General features: G+C 39.8%; 1 protein-coding gene across 4 annotated transcripts in view; it reads right to left on the bottom strand.

Moving 5' to 3' along the window:
• LOC110981057 (divergent protein kinase domain 1A-like) overlaps positions 1–17,812 on the bottom strand; it is a 40,030-nt gene extending 22,218 nt beyond the window's left edge. Inside the window, exons 1-3 of one of the 4 annotated variants that reach the window (XM_087131593.1) lie at positions 17,611–17,809; positions 15,572–15,663; positions 2,143–2,296 (exon numbers count right to left, since the gene is read on the bottom strand). In XM_087131593.1, the coding sequence (XP_086987719.1) occupies positions 2,143–2,187 (45 nt within the window). In that variant the 5' untranslated portion in view covers positions 2,188–2,296; positions 15,572–15,663; positions 17,611–17,809. Of the gene's footprint in view, positions 1–2,142; positions 2,297–15,571; positions 15,664–17,610 lie in introns of all 4 variants that reach the window. The other 3 variants (XM_022238240.2, XM_022238239.2, XM_022238237.2) reach the window with 3 other exon arrangements.
• Between the last annotated feature and the right edge of the window lie 753 nt (positions 17,813–18,565).

The raw sequence follows: 18,565 nt of genomic DNA, 5'->3' as shown, positions 1-18,565 counted from the left end.
ACTTCATCGCTTGGTGGTCAAATGCACTCACATTCACGATCTAAACTTCAATCTTTCTAAGGTGTTTCAGACTCAAATCATCCAAAAATGATATCTGGTTTTGTGTAGATGTACCGGAAAGCCTCTAAAATGCTACTTGAAAAAAATGCCCGTGTTTAGCAGATCAAAACTTACAAAAATCTGTGAAATAGTGAGGTCTCATGAAAGCAATTTTACTGCATCATGGGGAGTCCGCTGACGAAGTTTTTGGATACAAAAATGATCCATGCACAATGTAGTAGCCCATTTCGGTCTACAACACATTTCGCTTCAGACAAAGGGAACTGGGCCTTGTAACAAAAGACCGTACTTGTAACAAAAGACCAGGCTGCTGGGCATTACCAACATTTTTTCACTCTCAACAGTGGAGACAATCCAGCCGTGTTTTAAAACAGTATACCACAGTTTTGGGAATTTAGCGCGATCAGATTACCACCGGGGATAAAAGCGTTCCACCAATGCAGCGATGAGCCACACAGCACCGCTGCATGCTAATTTGGCCCCTATCGAAAAGAGGTCAGCAGCGCACTGTGCCAGGTTTGTGAACAAAAGAAAATTACGTAACACCACACAATCTGGGCTCTTTTTACAAGGCAGCAGGCCTGGCTGATATATTCCAGCATCAATACATGTTGTCTGTCAGATTAGAGCAGAAACCAGACAGTCCTTTGTGTGAGTGTGAATGCCCAGTAAATGAAGTTCGGAATTGTTAAAAAATTTTGAAAGCAGAAAAAAAACGATAATTATCCAGCCCAAGCATCATCAACATTGGTAACTGCCAACGGCGCAAAGTGGTTAAAACGTTTCTTTAAAATGGATGGAACCAGAGAAAGCAAAGTCCAAGCCGAATCCACTCATTTCAAAAACGCTCTTTGTATGCAGCAGACTAAGCGCTGGTAAACAGCCCTGATACTAAAGCATAATAGGGGCATGGCAAGTTTTGCCTTGACTTTGTATAAAAAAGCAGGGCACCAATGCAATTTTCAGAATTATTAAAGGGCTTCAAGGCAATAGCACAAGTACTGCATAGGGTAGCGAGGCACTTTTGCAAATGGGACATTGTTTAAAAAAAGACGTAAATAAACATATTTTAAGTCAGTAAGTAAAAATTATTCAGACTGTAGTCTTTTCTCTGTTTCCTTGACGGTTAAATTTTATTAATCAACAGAAAGGCTTGCTTATTCTTTATGTTATAGGCCTATTATAGGAAGTGGGCATTAAGCTACAATGTGAGTTAGCTGGTGCATGCGAATGCATACCGGTGCATGTACATGTATATTGAAAATGACACTTCGATTTTGGGCAGACACCAGTGAAGGTTAGCAACTGACGCTTGCTGTGCAGTGCGCACTGTTTCTAGCAAATTACATGTACATGTACTTATGCGTGTACATGTAGCTGTACAACGTACCGGTATAGGGCCTACACGTGTGGATCCATGTGCAATCATCATCACACATGTACCATTACATGTATATGTTTTGACATCGAGGAACAAAAATAAGCTCTCTAAAAATAAGGTGTTGCCTGCAAAGTTCAGCGGTCGGCCTTGTCAGGACTTGAGGGTATGGGTCAGCACGACAGCAACACTCTTGAAAGGTACGGCAAGTCACTGCCGTTAAAAATGGGCATTTTTGAAAGGCATCACAGCAATGGCTGAGGAATTGCCATCGATGGCTGGGTAAATCCTGAATGTACTTACTCCACATTTTCTTCCATGTAATTTTCTATTTAGTAGTACTCTGTGTGGCGAATGGCCTGTCCGAGCTACCACCCACATTCTAGGCATCTTCACACTCTGTCAAAGCACTTTAGTTCTCTCCTTCCAAGCCTCCGCCCCAACAATGCATGCATGCAAACTTGCAGAAAGTACTGATACTACATGTAAGTACATGTACATTACACATGTACATATCTGGAGCAGGGAAGCACCCAGGAGTGATTTGTGATGGTTCATTAAACCCATTCTACCAGTGACTGTATACATGTATGTACTTTATACAACTGCCTTATGCACACTGCAATGGTCCACTGCACACTGATACAGTCTCATGAGCTCTCTCTCTACAAAACAGGTCAGTACATACATACATGTACACTCACCATTCTGATGTGGGCGTTCAACAGTAACCGCGTCCAGCCCATCATCCTGCTGATGGCATCATAAGCCGTGCACTAACTGTCGTCCTTCCCACACGACAACGGTTGATGTCTTGCTATCCATTATACAGCCCACCTGCCCGCTGGTGCACTCTATCTGCCCGTAAAAACATTAAAGAGTAATTAAAGTGCCAAACACAGCTCGGTTGGGATATCTGACGGTGCATTGGGCTCCCGTCGAGGGTCAACATATTGTACAAGCATTGTCAGAGATTGTCAGGCGTATTAGTATAATTCATAAGAACTACCTAAGCCACTGCTCCATCCCCGTTAACCCTAACAGTCCTCAATCCTTCACCCGTTGGAGGACTGAGGACGGTTAGGCTTAAGATGAGGAGTATAAGTGCAGTCACATTACGTATGGTACATGTAAACAAGGGGATGGTTCTAATACACTGCCAGTGCATTGTTTCTCAATGTAACCATACTGTACGGACCATAGACGTGTGATGCACCCGCTTAACATACATGTACATGTACCTGGTACGTGTTTGCAACGGTGGCAGAAAGAAGTGGGGGGGGGGGAGAGTTGTGAAACCATCAGGTACATGTACCTACATGTACGTGTACAGGTAAAAGCCGAAGCATTGAGCCCTACCCCATTATAGGAACTGCAAAAAGTGGGAGGGGGGAATGTCCCCCAAGTTGAGAAAGTTGGGGCCAACCCCCTCCTCCTTCCCGGCATCCGCTGCCAGTGTAATGGGGTACCCGGTGCATACATGTACATGTACATGTAAGTAGCCGTTAGGGAAAGAAACATACTGATACATGTACATGTACATGTATGCGCACGCCTGCCACATGTACTTGAATATAAGAGGTCATCGCCCATTTCCTTTTTCACTTTCACAAGTGAAGAAAACAATCCGCACTTTTCCTTTAACCCCTCCCTCTCTCACAAGAGTTCACAAAAATGACGGTCCGCATTCTCACAGTTTTGGAAAAAACAATGCTGTTAACCCTCCCTGACCAGTGTAACGGTACATTTAGTATGCTCCTACATGTACATGTAAATGTTTCAAAAATTTATGACCCCTAAAAAGACTTGATGTCCATGTACCGGTAATTGGGACAGTATCCATGTGTAAGTAAAGTACATGTGCATGTATGTGTCCCATACAAGACACCTGAAATGATAATAGGAAATTGTCAACCAATTAACCTTCAAGCCACTGATGACTGCACAAGTACATCTAAGCTTAGTATAATGTACATGTATGTACAGTAATGAAGAGCCTGACCATGTTTTAAGTCTTGAAAGTACAAATTAACACCTAGGGAACCACCCACTCCTGAACTACATGTAGGGAGGGTACATGTAGTACCAGTCCGCTCTGAGCAGAACAAAACAGGGCATTTTTTTTGGTACTCACCGCATAGGGACGTGTTCACATGTATAATGGAGATCAATGGTGTGTTTGACGTGCAGCATGCTGAATACACGTCATGAATTTATTTCTTAATGCGTGGTCTTTGCGTATATGCAGAATGCGTACAAGAACTTGGAAAAATTACAACCTTTTGCCGCTTGGGAGCGCACTTCAACTCAGGGCGGATAACAAACTCTAATCTTTTAAGACACACCCCTTCCCTTTTTTTAATCTTCTCATAGCTGAAGCAGACAATTTTGTGAATTTACGGTATCTGGGAAGTTTATTTACACACATAAAAAAAATCATGCAAGTTGTACATGAACATGTATCCTTGTAATACATGTACATGTACCTCCACATGATTTGGTGACAACAGTGCTTTTACATGTTTGGTATTTTCTTGCCGTGCTGCAGAGCAAAAACTACACAAAATGCTTTCAAAGCTTGCTTTTTCCAAAGAACTTTTTTGAACCAACTGAAACATGAGTAGAATAAATCATGCAGAGTTCCAAATCTACGGCAAAAAGAGAACAGTTCATTTAATATGATATGAGCAACTCCACAGAAAGCTACTGTTCAGGTACCTGTATACATGTACATGTACTTGTACATGTACATTAACAAGTACATGCATGACTAAGACTTGATACGTAGTTTGGCCCACAAACACAATTATTATTTCTGATACAATGATGGTTTCTAATTTAACAATTACAAAACTGTAGGAGGAACATGTACACTGTACAATGTACATGTGCATGTAGTATGTACCGACGGATACTACATACATGTATGTAAAAACACTGTGACACTGGAGTGAAATCACAGCATTGGAAACTGTATACCAACAATTACTCCTGATTTACAGTCACAAATGGGCGGAAGTACACACAGTACATGTACAGTATGTGGTTTCACTCGTAAGTTGTAGATTGAATGATGATACATTGTACATGTACTAGTACATGTACATTTTACACATGTAAAAAGGATATACATGTATATGGCAGTGCTCAAGAAGTGGCAGACTGTTATTACTCTCACTGTCCCACTAACGCAACTGATGTGGCAGTCAGTCATCTACTGCATCTTCAGGTCCCTTTTTGCCAGTTGCTTGCTCTCTGTTATTTATGTTGATGAGCGTGATGAAATAAAACATCTGATCATTTGTTTTTTCTTTTTTCACTTGGTTTCAAAATGACTTCAATTACAGACACTTGTTTTTACACTCTTTGGTTGGACTTTTTCCCCGATGACTGCAGTACACAGTCTTATGACATGTACCGGCGTACAATGTAAGTTACAGTTATGTACATGTAAGCCACAAACTATTGATACATTAACATACATACATGTAACACCATACGGTACATCATTCTTTAACCTACCGTAAGTTCTTTTACTGGGTACTTTCACAAAATTAACCTAAATATATGTGCAAAACAGAAACAATAGCAATCACTTCAAATGAGCCCAAAGACATGTAACACAATACTCTTTTGGTACCTACATGTATCATATGAACATTCCCTGATAATTTAAAGTCAATTCTTTAAATTACCTGTAGTTACATGTACATATACATGAGAGTATGTTTGACAACATCAATTTCTCAATTAAACTATTGAATGTAACGGTACGTACATGTATGTACATGTACATGTACATGTACATGATGTGAACTGCATTTGATGTTGTGGTGGATCACAGTTCAGCACTAAATTGACAGGTTAATTTTCAAGACAAATTGTTCACGCATATACCATTACATGTACATATACTCATAAGAGGCATTGGAAAATGCATTCCTCTATACATGTACATGCATCTGTACATGTACATACATGTACCGGTATGTACCGTACATGTACATGTACATGCTGCTCAGCATTAAGTTATCGATAAAGCCTTCTGGCAGAATAAAATTCATTACTCTTAACAGGCACGTAGCGGTACACTGAGCACACAAGGGAGAATTTAAAGTAATCACGAATCCACTCTTTGCATTCAATGCATCTTCCCAATCAATCTTCATTGTCCCCAAATGACCACTCAGACTACGAGAAGCAAATTATTTACCATAAAGAAGCTGGTACCCACATACATGAACATTCAAAATGTACATGTACATACATACCTGTACACGTTCACCCACATGGCCAAATGTTGATTGTTGACTATTTACAATAAAGCAGGCGGCAAGGCTGCATCAATATGAATAATTGAACATTTGACCTTCTATGAGATTTAATTCTCAAACATTTGGTTATTCATACCATTTCCACCACAGCAGGTGGTCTAGATTGTTGAGTTTCAAGACTGGGGTCCAGCGCTCTTGAGAGCATCTTGTGGCCTTTTTTGCCTGGCATATGCATCAGCTGTCTTCAAGTAACAACTTGAAACTGCACTTTTGGAATGCAATTAAATATTGTATCCAAATGCTACTTTTCCACTTTTATTTCTCTGATTCTCACTGCAGTCTCAAAAACAGGTACTCTGATTTTCATAACAGACAGAAAACATGTACCGGTATTTTAATATGCAGCACAACAGTAACACTTGAAGTGAAATACATGTGCGTGGCATGCATAATTCATGTTGTCCAGGGCAATAGTAAAATAAATCTACATGTCACAATTTGTGGTTAATTTTGTTGCATATAATTATTTTAGTTATCATAATCATGGACCTACATGTACATGTAAAATGTACATGTACATGTATATTTTCATTTCAACATGGACAAAATATACCAGTATGACTCGAAATCAAAAAAGATGTCTTCAGCTTGCCCACACTTCTGGAACTCTTTTCTTTTTCATTACCAGGAAACAGATTGAAATTGTCAATTTGTGCTCCCAATCACGGTTGCTTGCAAAACCACTGGGGGGCAGATCAGCCAATCTGATTGCAAACATGACCAGATAGAGGAGTTGGGTTCAAGGGTTTGGTCAAGATCCAACCAGGAGAACTGTGAGTGCAGAGGGGAATTAGCCTGCCCCAAAACATGTGTACATGTACAGTACAGTGTCAGTGGTCAGGTAGGAATTTTTAGAACACAACTTCAGCAGGTCAGGAATTCCCTGCAACTCTGCATGTACACGTATCATTTTTAAGTTGGTCAGAAAGTAAAATTAAAAATTTTGAGACGGTAAATAAAATCAAATTTACATTTTACACATACATACATGTATACATACTGGTATGTGTATACATGTACATGTACATGTACATATAATTACAGTAAGCATACAAAAACACCGAGGTACAACGTAGACGGTGGCCTAAAACGTCTAAACGTTTAAACAGTATGCAAAAGTTTTCAAATTAAACGTACATGTAAATTCTTACTCTTAGTACATGTACATGTACATGTACTTCACTGCTTAAATTACATACATGTACACTTCAGCCTTGGTGCTCTGTTGCTATTTTGGTTCAATGATAACATGCCAAAGAGCAAAGTGCATAGATCATAATTATTTGCTACATATGTATATCAGCAAATTTTGGTTTAACAATCTGAAAAGAAAATTCCCATAATGCACTGTTTCTTCCTGTAATGACCTCACAGCAAAAGCACCCTCATTTGTCAGGAAAAGCTGAGACATTTTCAGTTAAAAAGCACACATTTCAAAGAGAAATGCCAGACAGAGATGTCAGATAGTTTTCTTACATTTACATGTGAGTGAAAAGTTGCACAATACTCCCATTCATTAGCAATTGTGGGATAATATCTTGTTGAAATGCGAACGTACATGTACATGTACATGTACACATGAATAACTTTCTAGATACATGTACATGCATGTGCCGGTACATGTACATGTAAATGTTTGCAGTTGACAATATATCATACATTGACACTGCAATGACTTTTTTGTGCACATGTACATGTATACGTACAGTACACATACATGTACAGTATGAAGTTATTCACGTCAATGTACATCGATACCTACATGTACTGGTATCGTTACATATTTGGAGTGTATGAAGGCATTGAATTAAAAATTTATCTGAAGTGACATTCGTCCACAAGACAGGATACAAAATATGCTAAATTTGTGTTGAAGAAGGATTTACTGTGGATGTGGACAGCAGCTACGGGAAATATCTCAAGACAAATACATGTACACGTACATGCATGATTTCTACAGGGCTACACACGTGTCTACCTCTTTGACAGATGTGCTGGTACATGTATATGTACACATGGACAAGTAGTCATTTAATTTTCAATTTGAGAGCTTGAGAGCTTACTTGTAAGCTTTCAACTTGAGAGTTACTCATGTACATATACACAAATGAAATTCACAAGCAATAATTCAGAAACAAAGATAACAGACTAACTGGTAAGACATTGTACATTGTACATGTAATAACGTCATATCTTATTTATAATTATGTGCACTTTCCTAGAGGACTGGGAAATTTCTCAGTATTTTGTGCGTATTGATTCCTGGATTAGAGATAATCAGAGCCTGTCATAACCTGATGAGATACAGTATCCTTCTGGATGCACTTTGCATTGCATGTTTACATGTACATACATGTACATGTATGTGAACCTTTCCTTGAAGTAGGAACACACGGTATCTTTGTCCATGTACATGTACATGTAGAAAAGAAAACCTTGTACAGGGCTAGCTGGCCTATACTTTGCACTAGAATAACGTTAAAGGGGATGGGCCGTGCTGGGAAGATTTCGTGTACAACATGCATCAACACATAAAATAAACATACTGTACATACAACAAGAAAAAACACCGATATGTTAAAAATTATAGTTTTCATGACCATATTTCGCTCCCTCCTCAGAGCAAAAGCTTACAACAGCCGTCGGGTACCGAAAGTTGTCTGAGAAATTGTGACGTCATAGGACGGAGTCCTTTATCCGGTCACTGTTTACTGTTACGCAACAACCTGTTGACATGTAAGCAATGTACGTCATGTCAGATTCAAACAACGATAATTCCAGCGTTGATACGGTACTTTTTCTGATCACAGTGATCAGTTGTCATGTTCATCTCATTCATTTGACGAAGAAAGTGACACTGAAGGAGCTGATGAGGCACAAGAAATACTGCCTTCTCAGTTCGAACCAGAATATACTCAGGAAGAGATTTTGCAACTCGAGGCTATTGGCCACGGGCATGGCCGCGACCCGGAGGATTGACGACAAAACTGACTCATTCGGGATTTTTGCCCTTCCCGACGACGTGTATTAAAATACTGTATATTCAGTGTTTCCCCCGAAGGCTTGTGAGAAAACCCACAAGCGTACTCAGCAGGGACTCAAACCCACGACCTCCTGCTTACTAGTGCAGAGGGCTTAACCACTCCCCCACCCAGCTTGCCGGTGTCGGCTGGCTGGTTCGAGGCAGATGTACCGGTACATGTAGCAGTGGGTACCGCAAACAGCTTTTTCCAAGGATGGAAGGATGGCAAGCTTTGTGGTCCCCCGTCAAAAATCCATCCTCGGAAAAACACTGACTGTTAATGATTTTTTCCTGCACCATTATAAAAATTTGTCTTTCTGAAAAGACGTACAATGTGATTGTCCTACCACTTGCTATTCGATAGCTGTATTCACTTATGCTTGTTTGAAAAATCCTGTTTTAAAGTGGAGCATGCACGTAACTATCGTCGTTTTTTTCACCGTGCACTGCGAGTCATTTGCTTGGACCAATCAACTTTCTTGCTGGAACTATGCGTTCTGGTCTGACAAGTCGAGTCTGTCCTATGATGTCACAGTTTTGCCAAGATTTGTTTGCTACCTCATTGATGACTGATTTCAATAAATTTTTGCGAAGAGCCCAGGTGGAGATTGACAAAAGCCAACAGAAAAAAACACCAAGTTTTGCTGATTTAATGACAAAAAAGAGGGGTTAAATCCAACTTATTGTTTATAAGACAGTTGAAAACTATCATATAACATCAAGCTAACCCTACTGTACATGGCCCATCCCCTAAATAAAGGGTTTCATCTGGGCCTGATTTCGTGGAGCTGCTCAACAGTTAGCAGAAAAGTTATGCCTTGTACATGGTTTCCCAGCCCACAATGTTATGTTAATACCTTTGTGGATCTCTTTTGCTCGTGGGTCTACACTAGTTACATGTATGTAAACTTACTGTCAACACACGTTGCCCTATTTTACTGTAAAACTACCACAAAGGACAAGGCATTGTACGGACTAAGCTTCTATGACACTACTGAGGACAACAGAGGGACCTCCGAGGACAGGGAAACACCCTTTTTCCTGTGTGTACCATGTACATACTGTGCATATACTTGTGACAAGTGTCAAAGAATAGAATCTTCTCCGTGCAACACTCACTCGCCCTGTTGTGCCCTGTAGACATGAACATTTTAATTTTTGAGGAGGCTCCGGTGGATTTTTTTTATTTTACATGTACATGTAGTTAACCACGGACCCTGGTTAAGCCCACTTCTTGAACTCAGGGCAACCAGTTCGATAAAAATGGAGAATGCGTTGATACGTACAGTGTACTGTACTAGCACATGCTGGTTTCCAATCACAACCAACATAGCGGTACATGTACAGCACCTGTACATGGACCACTCTCATTTTGCCTACATGTACAACTTGTATGGGCATCCAATGTCTGCAGAAATATCACCTGTTGGTTGGTTTTGATTTTATCCCCATTTCATTCATAATGGACATTTGTCTCATTGATTATAAATAGCAGTAGGGTTGTGTTTTCATCAAGTATTTAGTAGTATGCATTTTTTATTATCTGGTGTTGTGATACATGTACATGTACATGTACCGTAGCTGCGAGGGATTCTTAACACATTGTGTAAAATTCTTGTACGGCCAACCATAGTTTTAGTAGCCAATTGTAAGATAATGCTATTTTAATGTCAACAGATTGGACCCTATTGAAGCCAATGTACATGTCAACTTGTGTCCCATCAATGCCTTCCCCCCCCCTTAAAAAACGAAATATAGTTTCATAAAATCGTGCTTGGCAAGCTTGAATAAAATGTTTCAAATTGCTAGGTCATATTACTCTCCCCACATTACAATGCATTCTTCTACACGACTGCTCATGCATTGATGAGGTTGTCAATGTTCCATGAAGCAGCTGTGCGCATTAGAATAGGTAAACGCACATCACTAACTGTACAATATCCGCAGTGAACATACTGTGAGGAGATACAGTCTGCAAAATATTCAACTCAAAGGAATTGACATCTCTGGATGATTATCAGCCAACTGGTGTTTCCAGATGCCCCTACATGTCCATGTAGGTGAGATAAATCAATGTATTCACTTCAGACTACACCTGTCTACATTACCAGTACATGATGTGAAACAATGCCGAGTTAATTTGTTTTTAAACCAGCAACAAAACTCTACATTTGTGGGTTGATTTCAGACACTTTGGGGAACCCGGTACCCATTTCCAAAACAGTCAGATACCCATGGTGGAACCCTGAGTACTGCTGACAACCAGACATCGTGATCGAGGCAAAAAGTTGCATTTCCCTAGCCAGGTGCCCCATGCTACATGTAAAAGTCTGAGAATTTACGGTGATGATTCAGGGGATAAAACTACCATAAAAAGGGGAGTGGGTACTCAACACTCATGCCCATAGCTGTTGTAGTTGCCTATTGGGTTCAATCACATATACTGATACTCATCAAAGTCAGGTACACATAACTGAACATTGATATCATACTCCTCCAACTACTGGTACATGTACATGTACATGTATTGCACACCTCCTCCAACTACTGGTACATGTATTTGACAAAGGGAATGAGCAATGTGGTCACCTCCCCACACACACATGGTGACGCCCACTTGTTTCACATGTACCAGTAGAGTAACACTGCTTTGTTCTCCTGTGATTACGAAAATGTGGGGAAAATGCTGCTTTTTCTCCCACTTGGATACCACTAAGTCCTCCAAGATGGATTTTTGATGATGACTTCCTACACTGTTCCTTTTCATTTTGCAGTAGAAATCCTGACCCCAAAATGCCCCTGAAGCTATTTTACAGAGAGGGCCGGTGGGCATGTGTGAGGTCCACCCAGTGTCTTCTAACCCTACATGTATATCTCCCCTAAAAAAAGGTACATGGGCTTTTTCCATTGCACACTGGGTACTTGTACACGTATACATGTGACCCTAGCACAGTACACACACAATTTTTGGATGTCAGAAAAAAAAGAGCTTGTTTTTCTGTGGCAGCTCTTCACACGAACAGACAAAATTTCAGGCTACACTGATTTACACAAAATGCAAAACCAAACATTAAAATGCCACAGAGCAATTAGTTTATAAAAACTTGTCAATGTATCTACATGTATGAAGCTGCTGAAAAGGATCTGTGAATTTTATTTTTAAAACTATTACATTGATAGTGATGTTTGTGAAGATTTTTTTCTTGAGAAATCCTCTTGTATGTACTTCCGCAAACTGAGGCCCAATACATCTTTTCACTCAATGCTTTTCCACAATTCCAGGGTTGGCAATCTTTCATTCTGTTTTTTTTTTAATTTTTAAATCAGATCTTTTTAATTAAATCAATTTTTTTTATTTTTAAAAATAGAAGATAATCTATTCAAGAGCAAGCAAATTAGCTGCATGTGTATCAGTTCTTTTGTTTAACTCATTTATTACAAAATTAAACAAAATGGATTCACACAAAGAAATGTAGCGGTAATTTTAAATCAAGTGATTTAATTAAAATCATAATATTGTCTAAGCCAAGGTGTATAATGCATGCAGTATAGCACCTACCCGTACATTGTACCCACACATGTACTGTACCAGCAGAGAAGACAGTTCCTTCAGAGATACATGTACATGTAGGTATCATGGTGTACCCTTAATTCGCCCATACATATATTCGTGCATCCAACTCTCTCATCGTTAAGCTCTTGAACAAAACTGCATGTACATGTACATGTATGCACTGACGTTATTTAATGGCAATGATCAATCGTCACCTCAGCATTTCTCTTTTTGCAGCCATGAGTGAATTAAATGCTTTTCCAGTGAGAATTCGGGACGAAATGTCAGCAGAGCTACGGGTAAAGTTTCACTTTACAGACTAAATACAACAATGAACCGTCTGAAATTGTCTAAAAAACGGACAAAATGATCACTGTTCGCTCACAATCTGTGTTGGATGTCTGATACAGGCATTTTTGACAACTTCGATCAACTTTTGCCAACTACTGTATGAGGGCATTATCAAAAATACAGAGCCTGAGTGTGAAGCACTGAGCACCTTGAATGAGATTTCCATTGCTGACAATGGATGGCTTTGGCAGCACTGTATTTTGGGACTTTTTTCCAGAAATGCATGTACACGAAGAAAGAGAAGTTTTGTCATAACATCCAGATCCATTGCACGTATTAATGCTAATTATGATTTACGCGAGGGAACAAAAAAATTTATGCCACACTTTAACTTGACATTAAATTGGAAAAATTAAAAGAGGAGAACGAAAGAGAAAGCGTTGGCAAGTCAAGCTACTGGTACATGTATGACTAAAAAATGGTTTTTCCTCAAACTGCATCACCAAACCAAAGCATTTAATGCAAAAACTAATTCCTCATTCATGAGACATTAACTGGCAGATTTTTCAGAAGTAGGGCATTACCGATACCCCATAAAAGGACGTTTGAAAGGTACGTGCGCAAATTTTGGTGACATACATGTAGGTTTTACTACAGCCGATCCAACTCATTTGCAGACAACATTGTTCACGTTGCTTCAGAGACATCCGATGTTCTTCATATTATTCCCTGTAGTATTTTAGTCACACATTCAGCTAGTGAGAATGAACTCATTAAAAATTTAGTTTAGTTAAGAACAAATTTTGGTCAAAGTATCGTACTTCCGGTATGTGAATGAATTACATGTATGGTGACTTGTGGATACATGTACATGTATGTGTATGTACATGTACTTGTACATGATGTTTATGATGTACATGTACAGTACTGGTACAGTGTACGTACATGTACATGGTTTGTACATGTACATGGTGTACATGTACATGTACATGGTGCACATGTACATGTACATGTACCGGTACAGTGTACATGAACATACATGTATGTACAGTGTACCGGTACATACATGTACATGTACAGTGTAGATGTACCGGTAGGCCTACACTGTACATACCGCTACATGTATACCAGTATACTGTATCTGTTGGAACTCCATTTTACACTAGGCATTTAACAAGTTCAAAAGAACTTCAACACTGCAGTTTTTATTTCTACGGATGACCAAAGGGACAATCCCTCTAGAGGTCAGGAGGGAGACATACATGTACATGTATTCTTCCCCCCTTCCATTTACATGTACATCCAAGGGGGAATTCAAGGTTCCCTACCCCCTCCCCCAAAAGTTGGGGAAAACAAAATTGTCACTAGCTAAAGTTGTGGTGAGGTACATGTACAAACCAAAGACCCGTTTAGGGACAGATGAGATTAGTAATGGCCGAAGTAACTACATGTATAAGCCAGTAATTGTCCAGAACACTCATCAATTTTGTGGAGTGGATCCCAGTGTACCACCATTAATGAGTGACTTCCTGAGGTGAAAGCACACAGGGTTGCACTCCATTAAATAAACTGCTATTGGACAACAATAGTAAATGACTCCATGGCAAGGCATTACGAGAAATAATCTAGGTGAGACGTACATCAAATTAAAGCTAATTTCCTCATCTTTTATTTTCTGAAACATTCAATTTGTGGTGGCAATGTATTTAATAGCATGTCACTGTAGGTTCACTCCCACCACTTAGTTTTGCTTTATTGTTCAGGGTCAAACACTGAACGCCAGCACCGCTTTTGTGATGGAAACAAGATGCCTGATGTACCGGTAATCTGTCTGTTATTCAGTCATGTAATGCAGAAACAGCTTTTTTCAAGCAGTGCGATTCGTTGATTTCCTGTGTTACCCTAAAACAAATCATTTTTGCATCCGGAGTTTTCCCAAGAATTTGAAACCCATAAAGGTGAAGCCAGCACTGAATTAAAGGCCATCCTGATGTTAGCTGGCTACGTTTTCAAAGCCAGATTCAAGAACTTAAATTTGGTTCACGTTGTGATTTTATTTTGTCACAGCAAGTCATTTCATAACCGAAAGTTGAGAGATATTCGAATAGCATAGAATTCAGTTGGGTTGAACGGTATTGATAAAAACTGCTTTACTATTTATCAAGGATTGACACTGGCTTCTGTGGACACTAAAAGGACTTAATATCACTTTTAAAAAATTGTAGCACTTTTCGCTTTATTGTGCACATCATGACTGATGTACATGTACTTTGCAAAGATACCGGTAGATATGGGGCATATCTCCAGGAAAACTCCTGTAAGAAATGTTTTCAACGGTTTATGTTGCACGCTATGCATCCTACATGTACACGTGTATATATATGCAACAACCGTGCGGCATCTCCACATGAGACAACAACATCCACTAGTATCGAACACTGGCTTTGGCTCTTCACCGTTATGATCAAAAACAGAAGCCATAGTCGTAGGAGACACGACCAGAACGCGACTCATAACCCCACAAAAACCTGTGTATTAACTCAGTGGTGCACAAGCAGTGATGGGCGAACATACTGGTACATGTACATGATGTGTTTGGGAAAAACATTTAAGTTAATAACATTTATTGGAAACTCTGTAGGCCATTTTAGATACCTTTTCACAAAAACACATAATTAGGATTTACCACGTCTTATCTTAAACCTGCGCAGCACTTTTATTTTCAATTTATTTTATTAGAACTCGAAAAGGTTCTCTCAACACAAATCTACACCAGAACATGGAAGTAGAAAAACATGTTGACCAGAACCAACCTGAAATTGGGTCAAAAATACAACAAATTCCAACATGATACCGGTAACTGAGCAGCAAGCAGTGTATACAATTCAACAATTGATCAGAAACTGGATCACAGAAAACTGACGTTTTCGCACCTGCCTAGCATAAAACATACAAAATGACTCAGTTGCTGACTGCACACTGCCTCAGTTGCTGACTGTACACTGCCTCAGTTGTTGACTGTACACTGCGTTCAAAGAGTCTTACATTGTACGCGTACTGTTCATACATGTACTGTAAGTCTACAACTGTGTATGATGTATGTGTGTGTCACCCGTGACATCCCTGTGCAAATATACCAGGACCAGTCTGGCCAAGTGCCATTTAACTAATGCATACATGTACAGTATGTATAATCCGAAGGATTATCAAAGTCATAAATAGAAGGTGTAACCGGAAACTGGAGGCACGGCTCATTAAACGTGAAATGCTAAAACATGGGGCTTTATTGGAGTACCGGTACATTGAAACCCTGGAGGGTAAATATCGTCGCATGTCTGAAAAACTGGCGAATCGACCATTCTGGTGATTTTCAGATTTTATCTCAAGAACTGACGATAGTATTGCATGTGTGCAATAATAGGAAGCACTTGATGAGTGCAATCTGATGCAGGGCAAGTGCAGGAATTTTCAACCTGGGGGAGAATTGAACTACTGTACATGTAACTGCATTCAAAAATGACACAGCGTTTTTCTTGCGTTTCTTGTCTAAAACCCCCACCTTTACCATACTGGTAGCTACTGGTGTAACACTGTTGGGTCATGGGTGATCATATGATCTGCACGATTGCCGTAGAATGCTGAGTGGGGTATGCTGATTTTGCATGAAATCTCGAACTTTACTTTCCTTTTGCGAAACAATCTTTCACAACCGTGAATAAGAAAGAAAAGGCTATCGGCTGATGGAGAAATTATCGAAAAATCAGGAATAAGATTGAGTGGTCGCATAATGGACGGCGACCAGCCCAATGATGTAACCTCGTTTCCATAGTTACAGTACGATCTTGCCATGCCATGTTGGCTCCCAGTGAAAGCACACGCGCACACAGCCAATGAAGTTGAGGTTGCCAATGAGGGGTACATGTACATGTATATCAGGAAAGTAAAAGGTCTGGATTTTGCCAAAAATACCAGTAGACGGTTACACAGTCTAAAAGCCATGCCATGAATTTTCTTAAAATCACTATTTGTGCATGTTTAAACTCTTCTTCAATGTAGGAGAACTGCTTGATATCTTTTTTGGGTTAACTGATCTGCCAAATGACCAAGCTTTTTCAGACAAGTGAGGGTGCTGTTGGTGTGATGCAAATCCAGGAAGAACACTGTTCAATTCGCATGCATTCATGTTCAAATTTTGGTCTTCAAATTTAGCCCTTTGAAAACATTTATTACAAAACGTTGCCCATTGGCTCATTGCCATACACTTATACAATAAAGTGGCAGAGGAAACGCAAATCTTCGATGTTGAATTACAAAAAAATCTAGCAATTTTTTGTGCCCAAATCAATGCAATATTGAGGCTCAGTGCCTCCGATTAGTATCACGATTTTGCTCATGAATATGGAAATTTGCATTAATATGAAACAAAAAAGGCCCCCAAATACAAATAAAACAAGCAAAACAAATATTGAAATTCAGGTGAATTAAAGGTTCCCAGCTATTTAAAATAAAACATAGTTATGGTGATTGAAAACATGGATAAGATACATTTCTATCACATGGTCCCTTTACTTGGAAAGATAGGCCTGCATGCATAAATTTAGTTTTGATAGCTTTTGGGGAGGAAGATTTGATTGAGAAGTTTTGTGCTGTTTTAGGCAAAATAACTGGGCACATTCAAATTTCCATATAGTTACAAACTAATACAGGAACTGTGAGGGTGAGTCACATGGCTCACAGTGCTGGGAGTGGCGGAGGTTATGCATTGCTGGGGTCTTGGGAGGGCTATTCTTCGTTTTTCAAGTTACATGTACTGTACATGTATGATGTAGGTCTACAATGATGAACGAATGCACAAAAGATTTACCGGATTCTACTCGGAGAACTCTGAGTCACTTCGTGCTACGAACATGAACTTATAGTAGCATGTCTGACATGTCTGGATATGGGAGAAACGGAAGTGGACAAAACTTACACATTTTAGAAGCTCTCAATTTGCAGTGGATTCAGCTAGCTCTCGAAAGTGTCATCAAGTACACAATGTAGCCCGTCGCATACGTGAACATGTATGTTCGTCGTAGATGTACGTGCACGTACGTACTGTGTGCAGCTACATATAGCTCGACAGTGGCGCGAACGATCAAATGCCTCGTACTTGTCGTAGTCGTACGCAAAGATTATATAGCGCCGCGTAGCGGCGCAAGATAGATAATTCTGCCATAAAGGTGTTATCACCCTAAGCGCCATTCCAGTGTGAACGTTAGTGCGTGTGCGTGCCTGTAGCGGCGCCTGTGCCTAGTGCCTGTGCCTAGTGCGCGCGCACGCGCATTGACATGCACTGCGCAGGCGTAGTTCAACCAGAATGGCGTCTATGTGATAACAACGTTTTACGCGTATTCATGGTAAAGTTAACTTCACTAGTTCCCCATCTTGCGCCGCTATGCGGCGCTATACGATCTTTGGTCGTACGTATACGTACGTACAGAGGCGGCATGGCAGAAGACGCACATGTGTTTGTAATAGCGTCCTCTGTTGACATGTATGTTTCTTGCAGGTTCTTTGGGTTTTAAAGTGGCGGGTTTGTTTACTTTTGGTTTCAGGAAATGTTACGCCCCGGCCGGCCCAAGTTGTGTGCTTCATATCATTGACATTAAATACCCATGTTTGATTTTTGGAACGTTTCCTGGTTTGAAACCAAAAGTTGAAGCATTTCTTCTTGGTTTTTACATCAGAATGTGGAATTTCATCTCTTAAAGTCGAAGCCTTTGCTGAGACGATCGAAGTCGAAGTTTTGAAATGACTTTTGTGTAAGTCCAGCGGTTTTAGTCCTTTTATAAAAACTGGAAACTCTGTTGTAATTTTATTTAAATGGGATGAAACTTGAAAGACTTAATATAAAAAAGTAGATCAAGACCGTTTAAAACACTTAC

This window comes from Acanthaster planci, unplaced genomic scaffold (assembly GCF_054643075.1).
Source record: "Acanthaster planci isolate LZ-2023a unplaced genomic scaffold, COTS_SCS Contig3, whole genome shotgun sequence".
Lineage (NCBI taxonomy): Eukaryota > Metazoa > Echinodermata > Asteroidea > Valvatida > Acanthasteridae > Acanthaster > Acanthaster planci.
The sequence above is the reverse complement of the archived record's forward strand: the minus strand, read 5'-3'. Positions and strand labels throughout refer to the sequence as shown.